The 22179-nt window shown below is 34.1% G+C and overlaps 1 protein-coding gene across 1 annotated transcript in view; it reads right to left on the bottom strand.

Moving 5' to 3' along the window:
• The window catches only part of LOC134542154 (myosin-VIIa), a 250169-nt gene that overhangs the window by 105107 nt on the left and 122883 nt on the right, over positions 1 to 22179 (bottom strand). Inside the window, exons 2-11 of the mRNA XM_063386174.1 lie at positions 19070 to 19128; positions 16704 to 16817; positions 12458 to 12604; positions 10294 to 10478; positions 10052 to 10173; positions 8726 to 8982; positions 7659 to 7824; positions 6403 to 6533; positions 5191 to 5375; positions 54 to 264 (exon numbers count right to left, since the gene is read on the bottom strand). Coding sequence (XP_063242244.1) covers positions 54 to 264; positions 5191 to 5375; positions 6403 to 6533; positions 7659 to 7824; positions 8726 to 8982; positions 10052 to 10173; positions 10294 to 10478; positions 12458 to 12604; positions 16704 to 16817; positions 19070 to 19087 — 1536 coding nt within the window. The 5' untranslated portion in view covers positions 19088 to 19128. The remainder of the gene's footprint in view (positions 1 to 53; positions 265 to 5190; positions 5376 to 6402; positions 6534 to 7658; positions 7825 to 8725; positions 8983 to 10051; positions 10174 to 10293; positions 10479 to 12457; positions 12605 to 16703; positions 16818 to 19069; positions 19129 to 22179) is intronic.

The raw sequence follows: 22179 nt of genomic DNA, 5'->3' as shown, positions 1-22179 counted from the left end.
TAATTGCAAATACTATCATCACACCATAATTCAATCATTAGTCATTTCGGTACCTTAGGGAATTTGGACTCCTCATCAATAAGAGCCATGATGTTCAGCTGTTTAGCAGCGATAAGGTCGAGGGCATCCTGATTGTCCACAAACTCAATGTGTTGCCAGTTTATTCCTTCCAGATTATACTCCTCCTGCTCCAGCTTGAATATGTGCTGGACGAAAAACTGCTGAAGGTTCTCGTTAGCGAAGTTGATGCAGAACTGCTCAAAACTGTAACAAGCAAGCATAAATAATGAATATTTTATCCAATTTTATTTATAAACAGCTATTTACACACACACACTTCAGTTAGTTAATGTACAATCATGTATCCAAGAACTTTAAAAAAGTATGAGAATTCAGGGAAATTAATTTTTTTCTTATACATAGTTATAATGTTTAGTGTTTAAAATGTTGGTGAACATAGGGCCTAAAATGCAGAATTGAAATTTTGAGAAAAAGAGACACTGCCAATCAAGGGCAAGTGTACGAGAGAGAAGAGGGGAGGATGGACTCTATTATTGCACAGTAGATTTGTTACCTCCTCCTCCCAGCCACCTCTTCACCAGTACTGTGGAGTAATTTCCCACAGAAATGTGACTGTAGCTAACATTAATTGTTCATTAAATTATAATGTTTCATTAAAAATTATGCTATGCTAGTTAAATGTACGATCTCTATGTAACACATTTATTACTGTATTTATATAGTTCTATTTGATGTATTATTCTTTGGTTTCTTTTGTCGAGATAACCTGTTTAATTAACATCTGATTAGGTAGAACTTTTTGTTAAGAGGGTCCTAGCGAGTTTGTTTTATTAAGACAATTTAGTACTCTAGAAACTTTCATGGTCACTAGATGTGTTTTAGACAGTCTAATTTTGTTGTATTATATCGTCGTTGATACTTATATAGTATAAAGGAAATATTAAGAATATTTCCGAGATTACTGCATTAAAGCCAGACCATTTTTTTTACCAAGTTATAAGAAGAGTTTGAAATGATCTTTTGGCAAAATACTTTAAGGATTTTAGGACTTGATTTTTGTGACACATTAAGTTCCATCCAGTGACAATATATTGCAGCTTTGAACTTTCACTTTCTGAATTTTGTGCATCATGAACCTGTTTAATAGAGGCTTTGCAATGGAATTGTGGAATACATAATTGTCAAGAATCCACAACCAGTTCAACAACCAGTTTAAAAGGTAAACCTAGTTTTTGAGGTGACATTAGAATTATTGTGTCGCTCCATTCCATAGCAAAGACCAACACAGCTAACAAAGGCTGCTGCGGTTTACCAGACATTGCAGAGAAGAAAGAGCTTCAAAGGAACTTTTTCATTGCCTCTCTGTTAGAGAGAATTGTTACTGAAGTACCAATAGGTATTAACCAATGCAAGTACAACATGTCTGTAGATGGGAAATTGTTAAAAAATGTTGTGTTGTGATTAGAAAAATTAGCATCCAGATTATAGATATCGGTAAATATGTAGTGTACGGATTAGCGTCAAAAAAAATCGTAAAAATATAAAATAACTTTCATTATATGCTCTTTTACGTCCTCTTTTCATAACCGCCTGCGGAGATAAAAAATTTCAATTACTTTTGGAGATATCGCCATTCTTATTTTGCAATACAAGACGTATGTAATAATTCGACCGTCGCCATTTTATATTTTGCCGTGTGCGCGTGAATGCCTAAATAACAGAAATTTTCCATTAGGTAAGGTTAGTTACATTATAAATACTTCAAAATAAACGAAAATTAAAAATAATATCAATTAATTTTAATTGTATAGTTTTAAGTATTTATAATGTAACTGACCTGACCTAACAAAACGGGACAAAGGTAGATTAGGTCAGGTCAGCTACATTATAAATACTTTGAAACTGAACGGAAATTAAAAATAATAAAATTAATTTTAATGGTTGTTTAGTTTTAAAGTATTATAATGTAGCTGACCTGACCTAACAAACCGGGACAAAGGATGAACAGTAGGAACTCACGTAATTTTCTTTTTACATGATGTAGTCGTTCACGTGGGAGACCTAAGATACACATAAAGTTCTGCCATTCCCGATTACACCCGAACAATTCACCTTCAGCCAACTTCGGGATTTGTTTTATTTTTGCGCAGGAAAAATGAATTCAAATATTAAAAGTGGTTGGTTAGGTTAGCTACATTAAAACACTTTAAAACACTATGGACGGTTAGTTAGGTAAGTATAGCTACATTAAAATAAACAGGTTGAGAAATATAAATATTAATAAATAAACCCGAGGTTGGCCGAAGGTGAATTGTTCGGGTGTAATCGGGGATGGCAGAACTTTATGTGCATCTTAGGTTTCACGTACGTCGCAAAAAAAAAAAATCATACTTGTAAACAAGCAACAATGAACACCGCACAAGTGCACAGGATGAAAATTAAAAAATTCAATATCTCCTAAAGTATTTGGAATTTCTTATCTCCGCAGGCGGTTATGAAAAGAGGACGTAAAATAGCATATAATGAAAGTTATTTCATATTTGTACGATTTTTTTTGGCGCTAATCCGTACACTACATATTTACCTAGATATCCTCTTTTGATTTGCCGGATTTACTTTAATTTCACCTTAGTTAATTTTTTTCAAGTATTGTTTGTATAGTTTACTTTTGCTATGTTTATTTGCAACTAAAAAATTAATATTCATTCCAGAGGATACCATTTTCAAATGAAAGCCTTCAATATTGCTTCTATCAATTGACTGGCCACATTAATGTAATCTTTCTTGGCTCAAAAACATAACACACATTTATAGTACTTGTGCAATAGTTAACATCTATTCACAAAACAGGATTGATAAGTTTCAAAATTGAATTTGGAAGTTAGTATAGTTACGTATTGTAAGATGTATTCTTGAAATGTTTCATATAATTACTGTGCATGCCATTGTCGAATCTGTTGATAATAGTGTACTGGCCATGTTCAGTGCAACTCCCTGTGACACTAGTTATGTTTACTGAAACTAGAAATTACATATCTTTCCTTAGCATAACTTCGGTAAGTTTTTATTTATTACTTAAGGGGCCCGCCTCGTCAGGGGTGTATGTGTGTTAGTGAGGCGGGATGATAAGCGCGACGCTCGCTGGTGCTTCCAGCGCGGTATAGCCTCTAAGCGCAAGTCTCTGAACTGGCGCGCATTCGTCTCGTCGTCACAGGATAACTGTGAAATTTGAGCGGTGACCGTAACATTATATGGCGGAGAAATGAAGATAAAGGGGTTATGCAAGCCCCTTAAGTGCTTTCAAGAATCTGTACTGATTGTTTTATGCCTAAAAATTACTCTGAAAACACGCGTTTTAGGCATTTTAACGCTTCTAAAAATACAGTTTAAAAACTTAATCCGAAATTAAAAGTACTTTTCGGTCCTCAGCGAACTCTTAAATGCTATTCGTAAATAGGCCCCACTCGGATATCTTGAGTAGTTCTGAAATCGCGTTATTTTTCCTGAAGCTCTGCACACCGTATGTGTGCCCAGGTAGGCGGGCCCCTTAACATAATACTTTCTTTGTTGAGAGAGTAATTAACAATTTGCTGGTGCTCATATTCTACATAAATTACATGTATTGTTATTGGGGTTTAGAAGAGAATGTAACTTCTTCTTAGAGCCATGTTAGAAACCCAGTTTCATTATTAAAATAACAATTACATAATTTTTTTTAACACAAACAAAACTTTAGTGCATATATAGTCATCACCATATATTACCTTGCAGTACTACTGTTGAGCACAAACAGAGCTGTCTGCAGCACATAGATCACTGGCAGCACGGTTAGCCAATTAATAGAAACTTCAAGATTTTTTTCAATAAAAGCTTTACAAAAAAAAGTGTGGTTTTGGTAATAATAGAACAAGTGTTTTCATTAGCTAAGATTATAAAATAAATAATTATTAACTGAAACAATTGTCTTCATTTATTTTATATAGGTACTATTAAACTGCTTGTTGTTTTAAAGTTTAAAATTAATGTCCAGTAGCCAGCTTGAATTTCGCACATTTAAAATGGATGCACTCAAGACCCTATGCTAGCAGTGTTTTGCACCTACGAGATAATTATGTATTTAATATTTACATGAAACTGTGCTTCACTTGGAAGACTTTTTAAGACTATTTTCACGAAATAAAAAAAAAAATAATAAATTTGGCAAAATCCTATTTTAATGTATTGGATACCTACTTAAAATATAAACAAAAGGTTTAAAGGAAAACAAAATGGATTATAGAATTGAATATTTCCAGTATAAAAGTCACTACTACTGGTTACTAGGTGATGATTTATATCAGATATCAGATAAATTTATCTAATGTATTAAGGTGCCAAATTTTTAAATATTACTATAATTTCAAAATAAAAGTAAAATTACATAAATGTTCTTACAGAAATTTAAATTTTTGTAAGCTAATTATGAAAAAAAAAAAAGGTTATGATATATTTTTAATTTCATTCAAATTACAACATTTAAAAAGTTTACAACTAGCATAATTTTTTAAGTACATGTTAAATAATAAGGTACAATGTGTCTAATGTCTTTAACGAGACTTCAATGTTATATGCCACCAGCAGAATAAAATATAGGGTATTTCGGAAAACAGCCACCAATTTTGCTATTGTAATGTACAACTAAATTTTGTTTCAAGTAATGCAGTAGCAATGGAATTGATTGCATGCACTGACTTTTACTGATTATTGATTTGAAATGTTTTACGTCACTAAATTGTAACTGCAAGAACATTAAAACTGCCTACCAATAAGTTTATACAAAAATTTAAATAAGTTATTTATATTTAAAATAAATACATTTTTTTTCCACTACACATCAGTTATCACTAGTTATTTATTTCACTGAGTTAACCAAGTATTAATTTTAAAAATTATCAAATAAAAGACGGACAAGAGTAATAATTTCTGTATTACTATTTAACCACGCTGTAAAATTGGTTTCTTATACAAAATAAATTACTACAAGTATTGTTCAGTGTTCTAATGATAATGAATGCACTTGAATGATCAGTCGTTGAAGTAAAAATAGTAAAATTATAAAAATGATTTGTACCTTAAACCTTAATACATTCACAGCAAGACATGGTGCCAACACAGCACCAAGAGCCAAACCTGTTCATTGAGAAGTTTTCAAAGCCAAAGATGTCCAACACTCCAATAGCGCTCCTTGTAATCCCTTTAGGCTTGTAGATGGCGTTGTTAATTTTGTTAACAATCCACACAAACAGCCTGCCATATATTCCCTTCACAAATGCATCCCTCACATCGACAGACTGTTCCCTGGATAAAGTTGACACCTACACAAAATAACAAAAAAGTACACACATACAATTTTATGTAAATCTGCATAAAAAAAATATTAATGCCTAGCATAATGGTGATTTAAAAACATATTACTTCAAAATGATATGTTTTTACTCTTGTACTAACTCAAATGCTACAACAGGTTGACTATGTCTCAGGTATTGTATCATTTCATTGCCACTGAAACTTTGCATGAATTGTGCCTATGCTAAACTAGTGTGTCCTAGAAAAAAAAAACCTGTATGACAGTTAACTCTAATTATAACTTGTAAAATTGCAAAACCCTGCCTTCCAAGTTTTTACAAGAATTTTTTAAAAGAATAAATATTATCTTATTCTTTTCAGTAATGCAATATATCAGCTAATTATATATCTTCCAAGGTCATCATTACCTAGTTTTTCATACTTGCATTTTATTTGTAATATTATTGTAATTCATTTTAATGTTTAAGTACTTTATTTTGAAAAGTCTCTGAACTATAATTTTATTGGTTTTCAGTTTGCTGGCTAGGTTATTGTTTATGTAAGGGTGTATTACAGTATTTTATTGCATTTAAATGTTCTTTTAATAATAATAATAATAATAATAATAATAATAATAATAATAATAATTTTACGTATGTGGTTTATAGTGGTTTTAAGACAGTGAGTATTGTTACATATGTATAACCACATCTAATAAATATTTGGAAGAGTTGTAACATGGTTTAACATTTTTTTTGTCTTGGGCCAAAGTTACCCTCAAAGGGCCAATGTTACCCCAACTGACGGTACTTAATAATGAAAGTACTTATACTGAAATGTTACAAAATGTAAAACAACTTGTAGGACCTAAATATATATACTTTAAAGTGAGAAATCCTGTATAGTGAGGTACTTTATAATGAGGTTTCATTATAACAACAGGCAGATACAATTTTTAAAATATAGCAAAAAAATATAAAAAGTGTTCTGCAAATTTAACAAACCACAAGCATGCATAACACAGACAAGTTTGCACTGGAAAATAGGTAAACATACCACAGTCTCTCCACTAGCAAATATAGTTTTTCTGGTCAGGGCATCAATAAGAGGTTGCTTAGGGACCCCCAGCAAACTGGCTACCCTCTGCACGTCGCTGTGGTCCGGGATTTCTGTTGCATCCAGATTGTCTGCAGGAGAGAGCCAACAGCAACTGGTTAGTTCGTACTCACAACCAACACTATAAAACACTACGTATATTGTCAGTTAAAAAGTAAGAACTTTAGTTCTTGAAAGTTGAACAGCTCATCCTACCTTTAAGCTTCCACTAAAAATTCATCAACAATAATACCCTGGTTCTTTGAGAGGTAATCAAGTTCTTAACATATTTATGTCATATTTAGTAGGGGCAACACACTGGCCTATAAAAGATCTTTAAAGGCAATCAACAGAAAAGAGCGCAAGACGTAAAGAACTATTATGCTCCAATGAGAGAAGTAGATGTTCTGTCAAGTGACTGTCTATAAACTCTGCCAAAGGAACAAAATCTGATAATAACCAAGCATGCTCTAAGTCATCTTGATTCTGGTATCGTGTTCCGACATTGAACATATCAACAGGCATAACTGTGGAGTTTTTTTAATCTTATCAGTTCATACACAAAATGTTTAACTTCGAGAACGATATTGAGAAAATCTTTAATTCATTAAAACCTTACGCTGTGTCTCCTAAGAACCTGAGGTTGGATTATCCTCATCTTTAAATGACTCAAGAACAGTGTTGTTATTTTCAACAACACTGCTTGTGGCATAGAATAAGATTTTTTTTCATTCCACGTGTATCACTCTGCCAAGCTTCAAGGCTATCTTATTCAAAGGAACACAATTTTACTGTTCAGCTGAGGTTTCACACGTGATCAACACATCTCCAGGGCAAACACTGACATTTTCTTCTCTAACTATTGAAGGACCCTTGCTTTTTGTTTCGCAAGGACATCTGTATTAAGGATGTCCGAGAGTAGGAATCTCAAGTAATATTATCATTTGCACATAAAATTAAAACAAGCACTGTTGTTTGTGCAACATGAGGTGCTCAACAATAATGTTGGATGTATGGAATTAAGTTGGGATTTTTTATTGTCTGGGAATGTGTATCTTCATTTAACCTAAGCCTAAGGCAGGAAGTGAAACATTTAATCATTTTTGTTTTGTTTTGCTTGGCCAACAAATAATCTCAAAGTGAAAACTTGATACTTTTGGGCACATGCAAAGCTTGGTATTTCTGCTAGTGAATCTGTAAAACCTGCATATAATTACCGATAACCGCTGCTTTGTACTTGATGTTTCCCATATGCAGCACAGCAGCCAAGAGTTTCAATATTTCCCAGATTTCTTGATCGGAGAACAGCAAAACCTTCATAGCAGATCTGATATCTGCGAATTCTGCTGCATCGTCTCTGCCTTCACATGTTATACTACCGCCCTGGAAACAGTCATTATCTTTATGAGCTTAATAGTAGCTACAGATAATTTTTAAAATAATCAATGTACTTAATAATAACTAATTAATAAGGCCATGTATTTTTTGCGAAAAGATTTTGAGACTGTGTGTTAAAACACCATAGCATCATCTGTGTTTTGTGATTGGTTGAGTTTCTGCTGTCTGTCTACTTTACTGCTGTCAACCCATGAATCACAGCCATTCTGTGAGGAAACAAAAGTGTCCTGAATGGCCCAGCCAAGTAAGGCAATGGCTTCTCTTGCAGACGGCCGCCAGTTACAAGGAATAAACCGCTGGCGTGGGCACATCTTATTGCAGTCAAATGAGGGTTCAGATTTTTTCATGAAAAATATATGCTCCTACTAATTAATTATAAACACTGAACTCAAATTCTGAAGTTTAATTATAACTACCAGTATATTTAATTTTATTTTGAGCTCTCCAAACATGTTTTAAGTAAGAAAATAATATTACTTCAACAGATACACATGCCATGAGGTTGAGCTCCAACTAATACATAGTTTACAGATTATATGCTGTAAATAAATTTATGTAAATAACACATTACTACAAAATTTGAAGAAATTAGATTAATTACATTCATCTTTCATCAATAAAAAATTTAATGTAATGCCAATTTATGAATCACTGAAAACAAATATTTATATTTTTTCCAATTGCATCATTGCAAAAAAAAAATTTCATGCAAATGTAGATTAAGTTTTCATAATTTATTGGGCAAGAGGTTATAAGTTCTTTTTTACTATATGGAAAACAAGTTCCTGTACAGTAATAAAAAGAAGTAATAATCCTGTAAAAAATATTTTCATTTAGCACCAATGTCACATGTTGAAAAATGAATACTATAGTGCAATGTTGTTACCCCTGTTAGGTATTTATAATGGGAAGCATCTCTGAGCTCCAGACGCTGCTTTTCTTCGTTGGAAAGGCCTGCCAACATGCAGTAGAACACGTGGTAGTTCCGCTCGTCGCTGTTCTGGGACACAATGCGGGATTTCTCGAGCAGATACTGCTCAATCTTCGCCCCTTCAATCACCCCCTGGTGGCTGAAGTGTATGTCGATGTATTTACCGAATCTCGAAGAGTTGTCGTTACGGACGGTTTTGGCATTACCAAATGCTAGAAAGAAAATCCACAAACATTTATAACTTTTTACAGAACGAACCTTAAACGCTTATCCCACAACATTTAACCTGTCTAGATATAGTTTCACTTCATTATAAATGATGCTGCTTACACTCAAAGATGCACACTAATCTGAGGTAACCTCTTCGCTAACCTAACACAGAATGGGCATACTAGCAATACAGAAACTTAATAATTTTTGTCAGTTGTAACGCATCTTGTCGGTAATTTTAAACCACCTAAACTAAATGGCATAAGAGTGTGCAGTTGAACCTTGTAATTTATTATAATGAACAAACCGTGATTCAAACCACAGTCCTCCCGAATACAAGTCCAATGTTTTACCATTGCTTGGTTTGGCACAGAATTAAGTTTAAGAAACATAGCATTTTTGTTTCTTTGAGTTTTAATACTGATACTAATGACTTGCAAACATAACACAAAAATGATTACCTTATCCAGTAATGAATTTAGGAGTTAAATTTAATATAGGATTTTAAAATGTTATTCATAGTAAGGAAACACATTCCAACAAGAACATATCCTGATAAAAACAAAAATAGTGAAAGAATGGGGATAATTTTTTTCCGGGATATGGTGCCATACAATAATACACAATAACAAAAAAAAGAACATAATTTATTTTAAAAAATGTAATAATAATTTGTGAGGACTAGTGAAAATGTTTTAACTGCAGCATCTTGCTTCTTATTTTTCTACTGTAGTTGATGAGCAGGTGGTAAAGAGGGTGGTGGGGGTGGGGGGTAGGAATATGCCCTTGTATTTCAAGCACATTTTTACACTAATTGATAGGCCTACAGTAATTTTATTTCTCGTTTTAACTTAAAAGTATTACACATGCTTAGTAGCCCACAAACAGAACCAGTTTTAAATAATGCAGGTAAATGTTGTAATACTGAATGAAAAAAAAAATGCATGCATCATTGTTAATGACATTGATAGTTTACAAGTCAATATTGAGACAATTTGCAAGAGGTGAAAGCTAATATACTTCATCTTCAGCCTTCAGCATTCCAGGCAAGCAAGCATTAGAATGTAATACCTTCCAGGATAGGGTTGGCTTCGAGGATCTGCTGCTCTATCCAGGAGTGCTTGCCGCTGATGGCCGCCAGGTACTGCAGGATCAGTTTGGTGCTCTCCGTCTTGCCCGCTCCGCTCTCGCCGCTGCAGGGAAGACAAAACTATCATCATACTTCCCATGAACATTCAACACAAACAGCCAGACTACACAGGGTTCAGTTCAAATATCAATGTGCCGAGAGGCATTAAGTATGGACCACCTACCTAATGACTATGCACTGGTCCTGGCCATACCGCTTCATGTGCGTGTAGCTATTGTCCCCAATAGCAAATATGTGTGGAGGTAGCTCTCCTATCTTCCTGTCTTTGTACAACTTAATTTGCTCAGCGGTGTATATCGGCAGTATCTGGTAAGGATTCACAGCCACCAGGATGGAACCAGTGTATGTCTGTGGAAAAAAAAAATTTAACTTAAAAACAGTGCTAACATGTACTAATTATTAGTAACTGGGAAAATTTGTGGATTCAACCACTTAAGGATTAACTTCACAATCCTGAGTATACTTGGGCAAATTACGCCAGTTCATTGGCTGCTGACTTGTGAGACACAGTGGGTTGCTTGTGATTCATAAATTCCATAGTTGGAGGTTTCTCATGGGCCTAGCATGTTCCAAGTAAGCTGTGAGCCAATGGCAGAAGCAACACAACGTAAAATCAATCCGCAAATTTTTCCAGCCCTTACTAATTACCAGGGCCGTCAAGAGAAGCTAAGGGCCGGGGGCAAATAATTTTGTTTGGACCCTTCCCCATTCCTTAGTGTACAACTTTTCAAACCCCACAATTACAGTAAATGTTACCAGCCATAACTGTAAATATGATCAATGCTCACTCAAATTGTAAGGTTTACAATTAATTCTATTAGCAATAGAATTGTAATTTCCATCCCAATATCAGGGTAAACTCGTCCATTAAAAAAAACTTGAAACCTAACTGGGCCCTGCTGGTAACAGGTCTTGGGATTCCCCCTCCCCCTCGTGCCCCTCTTTCTCATCATCTCTGCTAATAACTCATACATTAGACCAAGGAAATTGAAGGTGAACAGTTACATTACAATTATGGCACACTAGTTTTTGTTTTTAATCAGTCATAACTGTCATAAGAATGTTGTCAGATATTTATTTGCTCATGAACAAGCTCAGAAGCATTTGAACCAAACAGTAAAGGTCATTTAAAACTGCAGACAGAATTACTTTCCACTTCTGAGGTTTCAATTTTTTAAGCCATTTAATGTTTTGTTTACCACTGTCATTGGCAGGTTGTCATTAAAATCAAAAAAACAAACACTAAGTAACAATTTAGACAACACCCATATATCACCCAACCCTCATTCGCCATTTGGTTAATGCCAGTAACTTAATTCACAGACCTCCTTGAACAAGCATAAGCCATTCTGTATTTTTTTAAGCACAATGGCTGCCAGGTGATTAATTGCTTTGTTGTAGGCAATAAACGGTTTTCTTTTATTCTCTTTAATGAACAACTACCATGTGTAATGCTGCATCATTCAGTCTTTCAATACAGATTTCTTAACGCAGGGATTAAAAACACCATCAAACTGATCCCACTGTGAATGCTGAACGAATACCCAAGTAAAAATTTAATGATCTACCGCTCACAGAATAAAATTGATACAAATTTGGGAAACAATCGAGCATTTACTTAACTGAGAATCACCAAAATTTTGTTCAGCAATGCAAACGAAACAAAGAAATGAAAATTAAAGAAGCAAATAAAGTAATCTGGTGATAGCAAATAAATATTTTTAATGAGCAGCCTTAGTTCTTCTGTATTTTATTTGAGAACAACACTCATGTTAAAACAGCAGTTTCACAGTTATTTCCTACTAAAAATAAGAATTATTAACATAAAAACACTGTCAAGTAATATCTGCATTGAAGTGCATACATACAAATTACAAGTGATTTTTATTGTATCACATTCACAACTTAAAACAGTCAGGTTTTTGAAGATGCTAAAAAAAATCCAGCTGACTGCTTGGCCTCATTCCCTCATTAAGTTAATGCATTTTCATGTCATTATTTTAATTTTAGAGTATTCCTACAGATATTTCACTATATAAGCATTAGATTTTATGTTTTATGCAAATTTAATCACCAATACAATTATCTGCTGTTTGTAAAAAAAAGCCAGAGAAATATAAATAAGTAAAATTTAATTTTTGACTAGTTATTGTGTCATTGCTACTAATCAAAGATTCATTACCAGAGTTTCTGCAGCTTAGTAATGAACACAACTAAAATTCTACATTTAACTTTTTAAAATTTTCCTTCACAAAAACTTTGAATGAGTAAACAAAATAAACCCGAAAACACTACAAGACGGGTCCTGGAAACGGGACCTGACTTACGTAGATGAGGTTCTCGTTGTAGCGGATGAGCAGGTTGCGCAAGATGCCGGCCTCGTGGAGGTCCCCCAGAGAGATCATGTCTTCCACCCCTTGCACCGAGGTGGCGTGCATCGCCTTGATACGCCTCTCCGGCGTGAGCCACTGCTCCTGCACACAGTCACAGTCATGCGTCTTCGCTCTCTCTTACAGGATTCAGTCCACAACACAAAACCTGCTATCTTTGATTTAGTAAATCTTTGTTTTTAATTCCTGATTTGAAATATTTATCCTAATTATGGGCACAACAAGGCATTAATTATACACTTCCATTTTTTTTTTACACCGTTTTGAATTAGTAGGCGATTAATTAACTGGCTCCAGCGTGTAACTGCCGAAAGACCATGAAGGAAATAACATGATTGGCTTCAATTGAGGTAATAGTTACACTAGAACACAAATGTTAATGTCAAGAAGAGTCCAGAGTATTGTTTGTTGAGCCCTATAATTAAATAATAAATCGATACTGAACACTTTGGCTTTTTTTTTAATCCAAAATTTAATTAGCACATAATAATTAAGTTCTATTTTAATTTTATTTTGAGGTTTTTGTGTTTTATGAAGTATCAGGCACATATATAGCTTGTGTACAAACACAGTCTGTCCCAATTTAACCAGTCCAAGTAAGTTCAAATTTCAAGGTGTTATTATATAAAGCGAACAACACAAAAAAGCAGTTTGCAAACATTCATTTTGTGATACTCCACAGTGGAGAAAAGTGGACATAGTCTAAAATGTTTGTGCGCCAAGCCATGGAAACAGTCCAATAGTAGGTACATAGTACTGAAAAATACTTTATAATGCATGGCTGTCCACAGAGGATTACCATGATGGAACCTGCCCATAGGCGTGCGCACGGTAGGTGCCACAGGTGCCTTGGCCCCACCATGAGGGTTAACGCTATTTTATTTTTTACAAGTAGAAATAATACACACTTACAAAAAACCGTATTATTTCCAAAAAAATATGTTTCCAATCGTGTCGAGTTACAGATATGTGCTCATAACACTATCAGTATATCAATTATCAATCGAACCAACTATACACACGGAAACAAGCCAGGTGCAATTTATTACTTGTGTTGTACACGCGGGCCGCGGCGACGAAACTTCTGAAATGTAAATACTTCTCCTAGTTGTCCTCGAATTACATGGAATGCGCGCTCGGTGTCCACTGTTCACTCCACTCGGCAGGCGCACGGAATAATAGCCGCCGTCCGCCAGGTAGCACTACTGTGTAGTGTTTACTCTTACTGTTTACTCATCAGTTTACTGTTCTAATGAGTACCTACACGAGTACAGCCTGTGTTTGTTACGTGGATCACTCATTAATTAATTATTTTATTTTCACTAGTTGACAGATGTTATGGTTCGTTAATTGCTCTACATATCTGTCTGTATGATGTATAAATGGGTGATTAAAATTAAAAAGCCGGGTCCCGAAAAGGATTACTCAATGACTTATATGACAAAACATTTTTGTTGTATTCCAAAAGTTAAAACTTTTGCCCACTCTTATTTGTGTATTTTTATTATTTTAATATTTTACATATTTGATGTATGTTACAAAAACTCCCTTGATTTGTTGATTTTAAAACTTAACATTTGAGAATGTTTTTTCTAGCATTTATTTGGCGTCTTCAGAAAACATGTAAGTACGGTTTTTCAAAGCCACCAGCATGAATTCCGTGCAAACAATTTGTGCAATTTACTTTATGGCTCAACAAAGCTTAAAACTGTATATAGTTTAGTAGTTTTCCTGGCGATAAAAACGTTCAAAGCCATAATTTGTCATAAAAAATGTTAAAATTTTTACATCTGCATATTTAATGTTTTTGTTCGGAAACACCTTAAATAGCACCATTTTGCGTTTTCAAATCAAAATTTTTCCGGGGGAGAGCCCCCGGACCCCACGCTTTAGGCTCGGGTCCGTGAATGATAGAGCTGTTGTTTAATCTGGCACCACCACTACTGAAGTCCTGCGCACGCATATGAACCTGCCAGATTATAATGGGTTCTGAACCACTTGGATTCCAACTCCATACTCTGGCATTGAATCCACGGGACTTGGAACAAATGAAGAACCCAGCACTATTGTACAAGCTGTCTTGATGCTCTCAATTGTACGTGTGATCTAGAAATACTAGGGATGGGCCAATCAAGTTCTCAAATACTCAAATACTCAAATACCAACAAAATTTAGTGTTTGAAATAATTTTTTTCATGGAAAAAAATCTGAAGAAAATTATATACGGAAGAAAAATTCGAAAGTTCAAACTCTAACACCAGTGTAGTTGACATGGTCTACAGAAGGTATTAAAAAATGTTTGTATCTGTCACCAACTACAATGCTCTGGGAATATTTTTGTTTAGCATTGCAGGGAACAATTTTGAAAAAGAATTTGTCTCCTTATGCTTTTTTAATTCAAAAATAAAAAAAACAATAATGGGTTTTGTTTCTCTAAAACTTAAATTACTGTGTTATTGCTCATTTATTATTTTATTCCTGACTCTTGATATCCAAATTTGGATTCAAAGCCTCTTCAACAATCAATTTTGAGATATGGAATTCAGAAAAAAATATTTCTGGGTAGGCTGTATTTTGAAATACAGCCACCAGGGAATTGTTTCATGAATTTCCATTCCACTGAACAGAAATGTTGTGTATGAAATAAATAAAATAAATTACAAAATTAATTTTGCTTTATTCAATGAATGTTTTACTTGTCGGTCGGTTGTCCACACCAGAATAATTGCAACACAAAAAACTGTGACACCAAACCGCAACAAACTCGGCCCATAGTTCACAACCACTGGCTCAACTGACTCCATATCAACATCAGAATCATCAGAGAGAACATACTCGTCCATTACCAAACAATTTTCGCATTCCCTGTTGCTTCTCGTGAGGTAGACGGCTAAGGCTCGCTCAAGCGCAAATTTTGCGCCTCATTTGGCGGCTCGTTTTGCCCCACTGGATCATTTCTCTCTGCTACTTTTTGCCTCATTCAATACCTACAACACTTCTCTGCATTTTTAATTGCTTCTGCTTGGGTGATTTCGCTTGTTTTCTTTCTTTTCTCCAACATAAACTATTTTCGCTTAGGGATTTTGGTTCCAAAACCAAAGTTAGTAACTTTATAGTCATTACACTCAACTAACACCACTCAGTGCTCACTCACAAGAAAATTAAAGTTTAAATCAAGCAAATTGTTCTATTACTCTAAGAGTCACAGCTCTCACTGACTTTGATTTGACGCTCCCCACCAATGCTCATTACGTCATCACTGCAAATGTTAACCGGGTGAGTCACACATAACGACCATGAGCAAAGTCTGCTCTAATAAGATATATTTGCTTCAACTCTGTAGCTTTCATAGTTTACGAGTTTTATTTGGTGTCGAATCCTCAGCCGAAGTGACACCCAACCGGATAATTAATTTATATTCCTGTCGGAAATTCATGTCAAAAGTAAATTTTACCCATCACTATTACCGTAGATACATACAAAGAATGAAAAACCCTTGGGAATTTTAACTTTTACTACATTAAGTAACAACCAAAACATTGAAACAGGGATGATAGGTGTGTTGAAACTGCTTGTAATTTGAAATGGGATGTGAAAGGTTTATATTTTCCATGTTATCAATATATATTATGTTCCAAAGAATAAATAACCAAATGTTCTTGAAACAACAATAGCAGATAGAGATACAAGTGTGTTAATTAGGTGTGATACCACGCATTAAGAAAGTTGGATAAAGTAAAGTTAATTCAATACATAGCTAGTTAGCTAGTAACATAAAATTTGTTATTTGAGTAAGCAAACTTTCTTTTTATTTTGTAATACAATAATAATGTTAAATTTTGCAAAACTTAATTCTATAGCTGTTTCAACATGTTATAATATAGGTCACTATGCAAAACTAGGCATAACAAACAACAATGACTTTCACAGAGGCTGCGAGCAGTTTATCATATGTGGGTCTTCACCTAATGCCAAACCATCACAATGCTGACAAATGCTGTATGACAATCACAAATGACATAGCTTAAGCTAAGAGACCACATAATGATTAACTTTGTGAATAATATTTAGGTAGTATTTATATTTACTTTACCTGGGAAATCTTACAAATGCTACCGTAATTGCTCTATTAAACTCAATTCATAACAGAAAAAGACATTTAAACAAAGGCATTAATACTAACCTTGCCATCGTCATCTTTGACTTGGATTCTTCGCCCTTCTGCTGAGATTACTCTTGCTCCGATCGCAACATCAAACTCGTAACCAGAAATGGGTTCTATCCAAATATAGTCTCCCTGAAAACAAAACAGTTAATTTTAATGTAATAAACATTAGTGATATCAATCAGCATTACAAGCTTTATGAGTCACATTAGCCAGTAAGTTTAATCATAGCAACATGATGTCTATAGAAACACTTGTAACATGAAAATTTTGCACATCATGATTTTTCACAGGAACACTTGATGTTAGACACGGGCATAGTCTGCAGGAGGTGTATCGCAATGAATAGCACTTCTGTTACTTTCCAACAGAAAAATAAATAAATTTTTACCAATGCACTATGTCACAGAAGAACCCAGCCGCGACTGTCACTACCCCTCAATGTGTTAAACAGATGCTGTAAAAAATAAAGAACTTGTCTTCTTTCTTAACCACTAGCTACTGTATTTCAAGTTTAAACTCACATAAATATTTTCTACAGGCCTGGACTCAACACTTTTTCAATATCTGTACATATAAAATATGTTCTTATAAATGTGACTTTGTTTTTGAAGAAGCTTGCACACAAACAAATTTAACCTTTTGAAATGTTATGGTGGCATCACTGCCTTCAGCTAGAAAGCAACGGATGCCCCTGCACCAAAGAAGCTAAGAAGCAGAATAGGGATGGAGTGCTGGTTTCCATTTTTTTGGTTTCCCGAAATCACTCCAGGGAAATGCTGGGACACTTCCTTACCCAGGGTGTCTACAAATACTATGTGAACAAATTTCAGGACTTTCTTAGGACATTTTTAATAACATTTTTGTCAACTACACACACACACACACACACACACACACACACACACACACACACACACACACACACATATATATATATATATATATATATATATATATATATATATATATATATATATAAAATTAAACATTATACAAAATAAATGTACTATTCGCAGGAATTTGCAGATTTTTAAGTCAGAAATTTTTGTATGTTGATTTAAGTGGACAGACGCCTACTATTTATGTTCAATGTGTGACTATAAACTGAAGTAGGGCATCAAAACAAAAATGCAAGTTAGCAAAAGACTGTTAGCACAGTTAGTGTTTATTTTGGGACTTTTTAATGGGTTTCGTGACCTCCAGACATGATGTTACTATAGGAAATGACCATTTAATTTCCCAGCATCCCTGTGTTTTACCATCTGTAGTGACATCGCTGTTGACGAGATGCTATGCGTAAATGAAAAGAAAGAAAATAAAGTATGCTCGAGTCACAATCCTGGCTTCATCCGCTGGCAAGAGCAGTCACCTACAGCATCGTTTGCCCTGAGAGTTTATTACGTAGCTTCTCACGGGAGACAAGGTGAGCTCTTCCTTATCAAGTGCCTTATCACTCATGTTTACACACTCAACTTATATCTTCAGTGGCTCTAGGAACATGTGACTCAGATCTCTTTAATAAGCTTTAAAGTGAGTAAGACAAAAGCATAATCAGAATCAAACTGAAAAAAATACAATAATGAGATTAAAATGGTATGTTAAAATGTTAAAAATAAATTATAAATAATATATATATTCCAATGATAATTTAATTAAGTTAAAATTTTTTTTAAAATAGATGAGTCTCATTGGATTTACTGTCTGGAAGCAAAATTTTATCAGGTAGGGCCTAGTAGTTATCTAAACAATTCCAGCAAAGCATGTTCATCATGTTGGATATGGTAGAAGTACTATTGCTAAGGTTATTTCAATTACAAAAAAACCTTTAAGCTGATTTGCAAGTTTTGTGTATTCTTAATTTTGTCGAAATGACTTTCATGTGTAATCTTTTAGGCTTGACATCTTGTCTACACAGTTAGGACCTACTGGCATATACAATGAACATAAACACAATGAAAGGAAAACTGAGGAAGGAATTAGTCTTGGATTTTGGCTTACGAGTCATCCCTGCATTTGCCTTGAGTGATTTTGGTTAAACACTGGAAAACCAATATCAGGCTGGCTGAACCAAGATTCTAAAAACCCAGTCCTTCTAAATAAGAGTCCAATATCATAACATTGTGCCAATTTGCTCTACCATTTGTACTACTTTATATGTAGCTTGTATCCAGTTAATTGGTAGATTATGACATTATTAGTTTAGTTTACCCTCCTCAATACCTAACAAAATTATTCCCTGACATGTTGATTGCAAAACAGGCAACAACCCATTTTCCCTTGACTCTTTATTTGTTTTTATCCCATGAGGAAATTTCTCTAGAAAAATAAAACATGGAGCAGTAATATACCACGAGCTTTGTCAACGAACATCTCATACTTACCCGTGTGACGATCACCATATCTCAGCATGTGGACCTGCTCTTACTCATCCAGGTCATTTCTGAAAATGCAAGAAAATTGTACATTTTTACCAGTTATGCTATGATCTGTATCCCTATAGCTAATAAAAAATCACAGTACACAGAGTTATTGCAATTAGATTTTCTTGACACATGCATCACAGTTATTAAAAAAAACAACTTTAATTTAAAATCATTGGTTTAGTTATGTATTTTGCAACCATTGCATTTTCAAAAATACTAGCAGAAGTAGTTTTTTTTTACATGTATTTCCTTCCCATAAAATTCTTAGAGACTTGCTTGCTTGGAATGAAATAATGATGATGTTTATTATGGCTCATATACAGCAATAGCACCCTTACTCTCACAAATAAATTAATGGACACATAATTGAAGTCAATCTTCTTTAAAACTGTTATGGTAGGTCAGGACAATGATGTCATCAAAACACAAAAAAAAATGAAGGGGGGGGGGGGGGGGGGGTAGTACTCAGAGTGAATTAAGTATAAAGTAAGACAATTATAACACTACTTGCGAGTTTTCTGTTGAAATGTTTTATACAGTTGTGAATCCACAGTGTGAATCTCCATTGGGTACTGTATTAGCTATCTTATTACTTGCAGAAAACACAGATGGCAGCAGAAGCAGCTCAATAGTGTGTTTGCATTATAGCATACCTGCACACTTGCACATTTCTTCATATGGATACTAGCACACATTCTTATACACTCTGTATGCTTGTATACTTGCACACTCGTACACATATTTCAAATATTTGTGTACCCTAAAAATTCCCCATCTCTCTACCTGTGAAGTTAGACTTATAATGGTGTAGCAGCCATGCACCCATATTTTAAAATTTCATTTACATACACATTATACATAGGCATATTAGCTATAGATGTTCCAACTGTTATGGTTCCTCCCTCACCCTCTAAAAATGCCCAAAAAGGATTAAATATTTTTTTATAAATTTGAAACCTATGTATCACAGTCCCCCAATAAATTATGTAATTCAATGCCTGTGGGATATACATATCAATTTATGCAAAACTTGGTTGTTGTTACTTGAGTTACTAGTGATAGTTCTCATATGAAGTAAATAATTTTGGCAAGCAGAAATTGTTATAGAACAATGCTATGAATATTTTGTCTAAATAAATGTTTTGTAATAATATTTGGTCCTACAAATAAAACATATTTGCTGTATATTATCATATTTTTTCACAAATAATTTAATGTGCAATCTAACACAATATAGTTTTCTGGACTTTACAAGAACATTATATATAAACAGAAACTAATTTTTAATTGTTGAAGTCTCCATCCACCATGTCTAGCTGGTTTATAGTTTGTTACAAACTATTTTTATTTTTATATGTGAAACAGAATTGTAAGTTAGTGTGTCTAATCACTAGGTCACTCCATTCCAAACCCACCACAAAATTTTGATATTCAAACTGACAATTTCAGACCTCAATTAAACTTTTAGGGATTATCCTCCCCAATGGCAAAAATGAGACAATGTTTTTATTTTTATCTCAATAGGTTATATGTAATTCATTTTGAAAATTATAAAATAGGCATAAGCACTTTTTTCAATCTTGAATTTTTCAAGGTCTAAAAGGCCTAGCGTGTTGTTTAAAGCCTCGTCTGAAACATCTCATAAGGCTTAACTTGATATACTACTTGAATTTGTTAATTAAAAGAAATGTTTTTATATTTTAAATAATTATTTAATATAAAAGTTTTAAAACTGCACATTTTTGCAAGTAAAGACCCAATTCAAAAGGTAATATTTAATATCCTATAACAATTTAATTTTTTAAAATAAATTGTGTCTGGCAAAGAAGGATATTTTTTTCATTACTAATGTATGGCTTAACTGGTATGACAACCTGAAAATTTGTACTGTGTAGCTGTAAGTAACTTATTGAGAGATATAATAAGCAAGCCCAAATCAAATGTTCCCTAAAGTATGTATCTATTACCAACCTGAAGACTTTTCTCAGGTTGGCACTCCTTGCTCATGTTTGACAAGTGGAAAATTACCTACTGCACTTTCAAAATTATTGGCAATGATAATAACAGTTTTGATGACTTTCTGAAAAAGTATCAATGGCAAAATAACACCCTTATGCTTACACATAGACAACTTGAATAGCATAACTGTTGAACAAGCTGCCTGCAGGCATAAAGTAATTCTTGCAATAAATGCATGAGTGCAATGATGCAACTAGCAACAAACATAAGAAAACTATAGCAGTTTATAAAACATCGAAAATGTAGGACGTTATAAATTCCAAAAACTTTTAACTTTGAATTTTAAAACTGGGGACAAATTTTTCTTGCTCGTGCTTATTTTCATAAATAATGCTTTTTTCACGAAAATATGTTAACTTCTTAATATTTTATTTGAATGCGTCATTTGAGTTTACTGTGCGATAGCTTGAGAAGTGAAAACGTGGCGCGTGTGATAAGGAAACCGTAGCTTTATATACACACTACGTCTGCATATTTAAAAGTTTTCGGAACCCTTAACTTGAAATGTAAAAGATGGAAACTCAAGTTGAAACACAAGAAGTTGAAGTTTGGCCAATGCTTGGCTTGTGTTGCGTTTTTACGTAGCTATTGAGTAATTTATGAACAGGTATTTGAAAACGTAGTCATTTAAATTTTCGCATCTTGCGTTTCTTGCATACTTCACAAACCCAGCCTTAATGGCCCGTTCCGCAACGACGCGGAAACGTACAAACGGAAACGGATCCAAAACTGCCAGATACTTACGTTTTACTTCTGTCGCTTCCACAATGCACGGAAACGTAACAAAAAAAGCAACAAATTATTATGAACTTCACAGTTATAAAAAATTAATTTTAAATTTAAAAAAATTGGTAAGAGAAAAGAACATGGCTAACACCGCGGCCAAATACCTACTCGGATGCTATTGGTCGCACGGAGTAACGTAAATGGAAGAGCTGGGCATTACCGAGCGATCCTTACGGATCCGTGTCCGCATGCGTGCCACTGCAGATAGTTCGTTCCGTGAGATACGCCTCTGTTAACGTGTAGTCGTAAAACGGACATAAAGG

The sequence above is a fragment of the Bacillus rossius genome, chromosome 1 (genome assembly GCF_032445375.1).
Source record: "Bacillus rossius redtenbacheri isolate Brsri chromosome 1, Brsri_v3, whole genome shotgun sequence".
Taxonomy (NCBI): domain Eukaryota; kingdom Metazoa; phylum Arthropoda; class Insecta; order Phasmatodea; family Bacillidae; genus Bacillus; species Bacillus rossius.
This window is presented reverse-complemented; position numbering and strand designations above follow the sequence as displayed.